General features: G+C 57.6%; 1 protein-coding gene across 1 annotated transcript in view; it reads right to left on the bottom strand.

Annotated features, from left to right (window-relative positions):
- KIAA0753 (KIAA0753 ortholog) overlaps positions 1–10,359 on the bottom strand; it is a gene marked incomplete at its 5' end in the record, with an annotated part of 22,535 nt that extends 12,176 nt beyond the window's left edge. The window contains 7 exons of the mRNA XM_029928765.1: positions 668–861; positions 2,281–2,519; positions 3,494–3,704; positions 6,203–6,418; positions 6,812–6,874; positions 8,038–8,144; positions 10,233–10,359. Coding sequence (XP_029784625.1) covers positions 668–861; positions 2,281–2,519; positions 3,494–3,704; positions 6,203–6,418; positions 6,812–6,874; positions 8,038–8,144; positions 10,233–10,359 — 1,157 coding nt within the window. The remainder of the gene's footprint in view (positions 1–667; positions 862–2,280; positions 2,520–3,493; positions 3,705–6,202; positions 6,419–6,811; positions 6,875–8,037; positions 8,145–10,232) is intronic.
- Positions 10,360–10,361: the final 2 nt, after the last annotated feature.

Below are 10,361 nucleotides of genomic sequence, written 5' to 3'. Positions count from 1 at the left end.
TTGGACTCCCAAGGTGGCCCCTCCTCCCACATCCCTGCTGAGCTGGCCTCCGGAAAGGCAGGCCTTCCTCCCCGCACCCCTGCCAGCCTGGCTTCCAGAAAGGTGGGCCCTCTTCCCCCCACCTCTGCTCCACCGTGCTTCCAGCTACTTCCATTCCATGCTAAACAGTCACCCCCGTACGCTGACCAATTCCCCCAGGGGCTACTTCCACCTGACCAAACCCACTATCCCAGAGGACCCGTCCCCCCAGCTCTGCAGTGGCGCCTCGTCCCTGCGTGCAGTGGACAAGGGGACGGCGGTAACGTCCACATGGCCCTCACATCCCCTGCAGTCAGTGAGATCTGTACGATTTTAGGATTCAGCATCTTGTCTTGGAACTAGGGTTATTTCTAAATATTCATTCATTCAGCAGAGGTTTCCTGACCCACCAGGAACCGAGAGGAGTCAGGCCCTGACTAGCCACCTAGTCCTTGGACCCGCCGCGTGGAGACCCCCACAGGGGGCCGCGCAGCCATGGCGGCCACGCGCCGACGGCCAGGGAGGACTGGGGCGTCGACGGGCCTCTGGACCAAAACGCCTCACGTGTTTCTCACCCACGGAAGCTTCTCTTCGTAACGAGAGCTACGGCGGCCACTCCCAGAGCTCTACACGTTGGGTCACCTGTGACCCACAGGGGCAGGGCGCGGTCACGTACCACTTGGGGGACGCTGGTGGGGACGTGGGGTGTGGAGGCACCCAGGGCACCCTGCGGTCCCTCACTGGCTGTTGGCTCCTTTTCAGTCTGGACGACACGGTCGTGCGCTGCACGCGGCTTCTACCCCGGGATCGGGGCGGCTGGCCGTGCTCAGCTCTGTGGGGTCCCTGTACGAGGGAAGCACAAACCCTACAGCCAAACAGGGACCAAAAAGGCTCATTTTAGCCTCTGGCTTACTGAGGCTTCAGGTGTCCCTGCGTGGAAAGCGCTGTGGCACATCTGGGGGTGGTGAACATCACACTGAACCCCCCGGGTGGGATGGGGGACAGAGAGTCCCTGGATTTGCCACCTTTTTATATGTGTGTGTATAACATACATGTATGTGTGTGCGTATTTGTATGTGTATACGTGTGCATGTATACACGTCATGTATACGTGATGCACGTATAATATACATGTGTGTGCATGTGTCCAATATGCGTGTACGTGTGTGTGCGCGTTGTACATCGGGCACATGCACATATATGTACCCATGTATGTGTGCACGGGTGTATAATATACGTGTGCGCATGCATGTGTGTGTGTGTGTGTGTGTGACGTATGTGTGCATGTGTGTACGTACAGCAGGCAGGTCTGTACGTGCACGTGTGCTGTACAATATACACGTGTGTGCCCGTGTACATGTATTATGTGTGCATGATACACACGTGTACATGTGTATAATATACGTCTGTTTATGTGTGTATGCATAATATTTATTTTGATGTTTTTCTATAATTAAACAAACACAAAGAAGAAACCATCTGCATGATTTTCTTGGTAAAGACCCTTAACCCTGCTCAGTCGTTGGGGTCTCCCCTGTAAAACGAGAGCTGAGCCCTCCCCGTGTTTCCAGAAGGCGGAACGGGCTTCTGCAGGAGGAGCAGGAGGTGGGCTCCAGGCAAAAGCTCCGGAGAGGCTCGGTCCTGACCTCGGGTGACCCCGCCCCCACCCCCAGACTGGGCGGAAAGGAAGGAAGGAGCCCTGCCCCAGCCCGGATCTGTCCGTCCCCGGCTGACGGACCGCAGTCGGGGCGGCCCGCGCGGCGGGGGGGCTACGTGGGGGGCGGGTTAGGCAGCGGGCGGTCTCCGGCCAGCTCGCCAGTCCACTGCGCCCTGAGCAGAAGCGAAAATGTGCCGCAGCTTCAAGCCAGCTGGCCCCCAGGCCTGACGGAGGCCCTGACCCTGGGACACCGTTTCGGGCCGAGTGATCCGCATTTGTCGGTGTCGGTCTCCGGCAGGAACCAGATCCCAGTCCCCCCCCAGTTTCACACTTCCAAAGCAGCAGCAGAAGAAGCGCCACCTTGAAGGAGCCTGTCCAGTGAAGACCTCGGAACCAAATTCATTCAGATCTCACCAAACCGGGACGAGAGGACGTCTGGATGTCCCAGCAATATTAAAAAGTTATTTTTTGTTAAAAAAAAATAAACAAACACTACTGGGAGCCCAGCTGAGTCGGCTCAGCCTGGACGGAGGCTCAGGGCTCCGGCGGCACCGCCCACCAGCCCGTGGCAGTGACCTTGGCCACGCAGCCTCGGAGTGCTGTACCTGCCAAAGTCCCGCCGGCGCCTCCTTCTTCCTGGGCACCGTGCTCACCGCCCCGGGCCTCCGGGCCGCGGCTCCCGCTCCAGCCCCGGCCCCGGCCCCGGCCCCGGGCTCCGCCGGGGCGCTCTCGCTGTCATCTGGAGCAGACAGGGCTCCCTCCCGAAGGAGGTCCATGCCCCTCACTCCCAGCCGGTTCCCAGACCTCTGGGTGGCTGCAGGCGCTGCCCCAGGCTGGCACTTATCTGTAGGGACGATTCAGAAGGACAACCGCTGTGCTGCTCAAGTCGGTGATGCGTGAGCGAGCCTCCCCACACGAGCCCCAGACCTCCAGCCCGGAAACACGGAGGTGTTTTGCTGCCAAGGTCAGGCCCCGCCCTGGGATGCCCCCGTGGAGCCAGACACGGAGCCCCGGCTCGCCTCCCCGTGCACGCCTTGCCGAGACCATGCTGCCTGTGGCTCCCGGCATCGCCCCGCCGGGCTACCAAACGAGGTTCTGGTAAAATTTAACTATTTAACTGTCACCTCTTCAAACCTTCACTGGCTCCTAATTTGATACAGAATCAAGTCTCAACTCCCCGGACATTCAACTTGTGATGAGAAAAGAAAGAAAACCATCTACGTTTAGGGCACCTGAGAGGCGAGGGTCAGGTCAGCACCGACTCTGAGTTCAGCTCGGGTCATGACCTCACCTTGTGGGAGTTCGAGCCCCAGGCTGTTGGCTCAGAGCCTCCTTGGGATTCTCTCTCTCTGCCCCTCCCCTGCTCGCTCTCTTGATTCTCTCTCTCTGCCCCTCCCCTGCTCACTCTCTTTTTCAAAATAAATAGGTAAATAAATAAATAGACAAATAAATAAGTTTCACTTAAATTTAAAAAGAAGGGAGGGCACCTGGCTGGCTCAGTCCGTGGATCATGTGATTCTTGATCTCAGGGTCCTGAGTTCAAGCCCCACACTGATTATGGAACTTACTTAAAATTAAAAAATTTAAGGGGCACCTGGGGGGCTCAGTCAGTTAAGTAATCTACTCTTGATTTCAGCTCAGGTCATCATCTCATGTTTTACACCCTCCCCCCACGGGGACCCTCCCCCCACGGGGACCCTCCCTCCACAGGAGACCCTCCAGCTTCCCACTCACAGATGCAGCTGGGCTGCTCCCGGCTCCCGGGGCCCGAGCACACCTGCTGGGGACCTGACACACTAAACACTCCAGGACACATACCAGCAAGAAGCTTGTTTGCTGGGGAAGGTCGTCTTGTTTCCTGTGGAAAGATCTCCTTTGCTAGGAAGGGTCTCCTCTCGCTCTTTGGGGCAGGGCTCTGCCATCTCTCCAAGGCCCCGTGGCCACCCAAAGGAAGCCTGCTCCGAACTTCCGGGAAGCATTTTTTCACTTTTCTTGGTGACAGTTTCTTTTCCAGGAGGGATTCCCAAGCCTGCCGCGACACCAGTGTTCCCTTAGCGTACCTCACAAGTCTGACCGTGAATCACGAAACTGAAAGCGAGGACTCCAGGTAAATGTATTATTAAATGGCCAACTCTCATGGTCATTAACTGTCATTTAACTTAATATGAAAACGTTTGAGGACGTCCACTTCATTCATAAAAGGATTCCGCATGTTCTTTTACACGTTTAGTTCACTAAAACTAACAGCAAAAAGACAAAGAACATGCCTACCTTTAAAGGCATCAAAATCCTAAAAATAAGGATCACATTATAGAAACTAACCTTAGTCTTCAGAACACAATCCTATAGGCTTCACAAGCATTTAAATTCTCCACAAAACCCTCACGCACTCCCACGGCATTTTCAGCGTGCAAATACGAGTTTCCATCAGCTGCGCCGCGGGCCCAGTGGCCTCAGTCACCCACCCACCCCAGACGGAGGATGTCTGTGTCCCCCTTCCTAAAAAGAGACACGCGCTCTAGCAAGTGCCCCCCACCCATCGCCAGGCAGGGGGGCCTGGCCTCCGCCTGGTCCGGTCGGGACAGGCTGAGGATGGTGAGCACCGGTGGGGCACCATCCTCTGGGAGGCAGCTGCCTGGGGACCACTGGGGCCCAGGAGGCCCAAAAACCTCCCGCACAGCCACCGCGGATGGCTCGGCCTCCGGGGCGCAGGGGAATCTATAGAAGTGACCGTGGATGGCTCGGCCTCCGGAGCGCAGGGGAACGATTTGGGAAATTGCGGAACAAGTCCAAAGACTGTGAAACCACATTTGGTGTCCTGGGCCGCACAGGTGGCCTCTGTTCATCCTGTCTGTGATTTTCTCGTCGCTTTGCAAAGAGGCGTATACTTTTAGGCTTTGAATCAGCTTGGGTCAATCAGTAACTCCAGGCTTCCCTTATTTTGTTTTTGTCTCTAGCTCATTGTCTGCTGTTGGGAGCAAACACAAACCTCTGTCAAAGATTTACTTCTTGAAGGATAAGCGTCTTGCCCAAGCTGCTGAGGGGCCTCAAGGAGTGTGAAACTCCTCAAAGAGAATTCTGTAGGCTCATCTTAGGCTTAAAAACAGACTTTTGTTAGGGAATCCCTCCCTTGTAATGACTTATTTGTTCCTGATACTTACTACTGTCCTGTTAAGAATGACCCTTTCCGGAGCATTGCTTTACTTCAAGGACCTTGAACTATCTAATCATTAAAGGAAAAATGTAACCACCCATGATATTTAAGACACTGACTATCTTGGTAAAACGTGGCTTTACCACCATTCACGTTGTCTGTCTTCTCTCTTATAGATATGGCGCCGACACCAACCCCCTACTCGGGACCTTTCGCCTGGGGTGCGTGGGCTGGTCCCCCGCAGGGGATGCGCAGCTCCTCCGCCGGGGAAGAACAAAGATCCCGCTCTACTGAGGATCCAAAGTCTGAGCACGCAGACACCCTGTTTAAGCAGCATTAGGTTAAGGTGCTTCCGCCCAAAATCGGCCAAAGCACTGCACAGCCCCGGGGCCCTTTCCAGAATTACAAAGATGTGTCATCCGAGCGATCACCGCGGCCAGCAGCAGTTTCTGTTGGGCAGGTGTACCAAGCACCCGTGGCCCGCCACGCCATCCGCAGGGCTGCGTCTGACAGCTCTGCCTGGAGCGAGTTCTCCGTACACCTGCACCCCCTGCAAACCGCACACTCGGCGCCGGCTGTGGCAACGGGCAGGGCGGACGGGCCGCGAGGGCCACGGAGGGCTAGTGAAGGGATCAGCGGGCTAGCCACCCACCGGGAAGCCCCTCCAGCGCCCTTCCCTCCCAGGCCACACCGACACGGAGCTCGCTTCCATGTGTGGGCGCACGTGCGGGCATGAAGCTCGCTCTGGCGTCCCCGGAACCTCTTTCACCGGGATGCGGCTCCGAGGAGCCCTGCAGCTCGAGGGCCGCAGCCGGGACGAATGGCAGGCTCACTTGGTGGCACTCAGGAAACCTCAGGGGGCACGCAGACTGAGACACCGTCCCCGGCAACAACTCAAGGCTCGACCGTGTCCTGACCGGCACCTGGCGGCCGTGGCCTCCAGAAGTGTCCAGCCACAGCAGGAGCCTCGAGGCCGTGCTCTCCTACACCAGCTTCTCTCCTCCCTCCAGATCTGCCCAGACCGCCCGCTGCTGCCTCACGCAGGCGCGGACAGAGCGCTGCACCCTCTCCTGTCCCACGTGACATGTTCTTCCCCGGAGGGCACGGCCAGGGAATGGAACGTTCCAGATAAGAGTTGCAGCACGGGCTGCCACGTCGCCCATTCCCAGACAAGTGAAATGCCGCATTAGAGACTAGGCTGTAAAAGCGATAAAACAGAAACGAAGGGCTTGCTCCGTCCTCCGCAAGGGCTCTCCCGCCAGGCGGCAGCTCTGTCCGGTCGTGTCCGGGAGCCCCGAGCAGACCCGGCCACGGCACACGCTCCGTCCGTCAGAAACAGAGCATCTTTACCAAAACCCGGGTCCACCTCGTACCTCGATCTGCTGCAGGATGTCTGCAACCACCTGGGCCACGCAGGAGTCGGTGTCCAGCTCGGCGGAGCAGAGGGAGAGCTGGCGGAGGAGGCTGCCCAGCTCCCTGCACCGGGCCGGAAGGGGCTGCTCCCCGCGCTCGGCGAACTGCGTCACAAGCACCTGCAGGGCCCGGACGGCGCCCCGGTGGGCGGCCGCCAGCCGGGACGTGGCCCATGACTGCAGAGGGGACAGACGGGAAGTTATTTCGAAATCCGGAGCTTCTCCCCATTACCCCGCCCTTGCCCACATCTAAGGCCTGTCTCCTCCCTACAGACAACTGTTTCTATCGGGAAAGGTCTTCACAGAAAGGGAGTTACAACGCTGAAACCTTTTCTCATGGCAAATAGTCTCTTCCTTCGTCACCTTCTTACAGCAGCTGTGACAGCAGCAGCAAAAATGTAGAGTCAGAGTCCGTTCCTTGGAAGGCGACCCCAAGTTCAGAACACGTACGGCGCTCAGCCCTCACTAAGGTCCTGCAAACGCGTGCAGGGCCCCCCCCACGGCCTCCCAACACCAGGAATGCATTTGCCAGTGATAATAGGTGCCGACCTCAACCGAACTGCATCCTACCTTCTCGGTGTGTTTGATTTTATGTGGACTCAGTTTATCCAATTCTTCCTGGATTTCTCTCACCTGTTTCATAAAAGGGGAAAGTGAAAACTTAGTATCTTTCCATACATCTTTTCTGTAGAAGAGGACACGGGTGTCTTGTCCAAACACGACCGATATTTAAATCACGGCACAGAAGGCACACAGGGCTCTTCACCTGCACCCTGTAAACGCTGTCACCGGCTTCGAGCCCCAGCGGCAGGCAGAGCACAGCGCTCACCCTCCGTCCCGGCCCACCATCGTGGCGCACACCCTGAAGGAGCGAAGGTGGAGGCGCCCCTGGAAAGGGGGGAGGCTGTGTGGGGTTAGCCCTGTGCCCCAGAGAGCTCCGACAGGGTCAGATGCGTGTTCCAGAACGATCCCTGTGGCGGCAGTGTGGGGTGAGGACTGAAACTCAACCCCAGAAGAATAGAGAACAAAATTGGAGTCAGGCATTTCCTTTAAATGAAACATTCAGTTTCTATTTCAAGCAATAAAGCCAACATGTGACTTAAGTGACTGGAAATGCGGTAAAGGTGGGTTAAAAAGTGAGGCACTAAAGTTAAAACAAATGTTTAGGGGGCGCCTGGGGGGCTCAGTCAGTTGAGCGTCCGACTTGGGCTCAGGTCATGATCTCACAGTCTGTGAGTTCAAGCCCCACGTCGGGCTCTGTGCTGACAGCTCAGAGCCTGAAGCCTGCTTCAGATTCTGTGTCTCCCTCTCTCTCTGCCCCTCCCCCCATCCTCACTCGTGCTGTGTCTCTCTCAAAAATAAAAAAAAATGACCATTTACCAAAAAAGACCCCAAAACAGACATTTAAAAATAATCTAGCTGCAACATAAAGAACACGAATGTCTGTCGTCTGCCATGAGAGGCGTCCCAAGACCCCGGGCGCAGCCCGCCCTCACCACTGGGCGAGGACAGCCACAGTGTCCGCTGTCACAAATACGCCATTCCCTCTCATGCTGTGGCCGGGCGCCGGGACTGGGGGCTGCGGGGTAACTGACCCTCCCGCGTCTACAGAAACGTGCCGAGCGAGCACTGTTTTCGAGGGAAGGGACTCGGGACACTCACTGGATTCTCAAGAACCTGTGACCCCCAAAAAGTCAGAAACCACTAACGAGTCGGGCCGAATGCACGTACAACGCAAACACGTGTAAGAGCAGGTGACGAGAAGAGGGGACGTTTGTCCCCCGGGCGCCCCGTACCTGCCGCTGCAGAGAGTAGAGCATCCGCCCGCAGCGCACGCCCAGCTCCTGCCTCCTGACGCGGGCCCGCTGCTCGTCGGCCGGCTCCTGGGCTTCTTCCCGTCCGTCTGCAAACATCGCGTCCCCGGAAGTGCATTACACACCACGGGCGGAGACACACAACAATTTCAATTATTCCACAAGAGATGATAAAGTCGGAGCCACTAGCTTTATTTAAAAGAAAAACGGGGCTCCCATGAAAGGAGCGCGGGCCTGTGCGTGGCTCACACGCGTTGGTCACAGGCGGGAGGCGCGGAGACCTCGGGGCGGACCCTCCTCGCAGAGAGGAGCACAGCCGGACCCCCGCGGCCGGTCTCCACCGCCGTGAGGCACCACTGAAACCACTGTAACATTCCTGACGCGGAGCCAAAGCCTGTAATGCTTCCTGTCTCCTCAAAAGTCCTGTATTGGCCTGGTTCTATGTTTGACAAGATTTGACACTTTCTCATCATGAATCCAAAAGAGAAATCTTTTCACCACCAGTCAGGCTGCTGGACGGTCCACAGCCTCCACGTGCTGGACAGGAAGCACACCCTGCGATACCGGGCACTCCACGTTCTCAAAACAGGCGCAAAGACTCTGCTTCTAGAAGACTCTGCACGGTGTGCAGGCGCCGGTTCCTCTAGACAGTGGGTCCAAATCCGTTCGTCCCAAACCAGCTCTTCCACAAAAGTCCAGCCCACAAAGCAGGACCGCAGCTTTTCCTCCTTGTGCAAGTGCAGTTGATACAGTCAAGAACTCAACACAATATTGAATTGTATTCAATACAATACTCACTAAAAAGTCAAACAACAAAAAATGTTTGTTTTGAAAAAAGCAAAACTCTGAAACCGGGAGTTGTGGATGCAGACGCCGCGTGCCAGGAGCTGGCAAGGCAGAGTACCCAGGGGCATGCGTGGGCGCGGGGCCGGCGGACGCAGCCAGTGTGGGGACAGCACCCGGGAAGCCCCCGGAGGGACCCGCGGGTGAGCCAGCTGCCCCCAGTGCAGAGCGCGCACAAGCCTGACGGACGCTCTGTGGGCTTTCATAGCTATTTGCCGATGATTGTGGTGACGTCACTATAGTCTAGAAGGTACGGAGGGGCGCCCGGGGGACTCAGCCAGTTAACTGTCCGACGTCGGTTCAGGTCATGATCTCACAGCTCTGTGCTGACAGCTCACAGCCTGGAGCTGCTTCAGATTCTCTGTCTCCCTCTCTCTCTGCCCCTCCCCCACTTGTGCTCTGTCCTTCTGTCTCTCAAAAATGAATAAACATGAAATAAAAAGGTACAGACTTGGGACAAACTGAAATGTTAAATTAAAAAGTAAACTAAACAAATGAGCCAACACCACGTCAGTCCCCCCCCTCCCCAGCGCATGGGGAGCTCTCTCTTAGCTGTCCCAGTTAGGCCCCGGGGCTCTGTGTCCCCGCCCCCCGCCCCCCCAGCACAGCATGGCCTCTGCCCTGGCCCCAGCCAGCTTCCCCGCTGTCATGCAGGCTCAGGGCTGTGAAGCCCGGGAGGAGAGCCCTTCTGGCCCAGGAGGGGCAGTAACTCCTTTCTCTACACAACTGCATTTGGTGTCAGCCCCTGTACATTCTGCAGCCTTCACTTTTCCCCTATCAGCTGGCCGCTGGGAAGCTCAGAAACAAGTGTCATTTCTCCCGGCCCTAATCTCATTTATGTGTCTCTGCTCCATTGAGTCCGATCACAGCTGGTTTTGTAAAAGGCACCTTTACCTCCTCCTGAGGGAGCACAGCGGTGCACAGTCACCCGAAGGCTCAGGGCCGCGAGCGATCCCTGCAGGCGCTCCCCGGGGCCCACGCCCTCACGCCCCTGGCAAACGCGGGGCAGAGAACACTCAGCAGCTGTGGAAACGGCCCGTGACGGCCACACGCCCTCCCCTGTGCCCAGTGGCCGGAAGGCCCGTCCCTGCCACGTTACAACTGGCTTCGTGGAAATCCGCACACAGCGAGCTCCTCGTTCAACAAAGCAGGAACGATTTTGCCGGAAGGGCTTCTGGTTGAAGGAGGCAGCCTCCGGCGGGAGCAGGGCCACCCAGGAAGGGAGACTGCGTCAACGTCAGGCGCACGGGCGCTGGGGACGCGGGGCCTGAGGGAGTGCGGGTGCCCCCCTCCCTCGCCCCTCTCGCCGCCCACCCCCTCCACGCCCCTCTCACCTTCCCGCATCACTTCTTCCATCTTGCGGATGCAGGCGGCCAGCTCCTCCCGGAGCCGCCGCACCCCCAGCAGGCTGTGCCGGCCGCTCGTCCCGGCGGGCGGCGGGGGCCCGGGCTCCGCGGCGGGCC

Source organism: Suricata suricatta, chromosome 17 (assembly GCF_006229205.1).
Source record: "Suricata suricatta isolate VVHF042 chromosome 17, meerkat_22Aug2017_6uvM2_HiC, whole genome shotgun sequence".
NCBI classification, from domain to species: domain Eukaryota; kingdom Metazoa; phylum Chordata; class Mammalia; order Carnivora; family Herpestidae; genus Suricata; species Suricata suricatta.
Note: the sequence above shows the minus strand (reverse complement) of the source record. Positions and strands in the feature narration are given on the sequence as shown.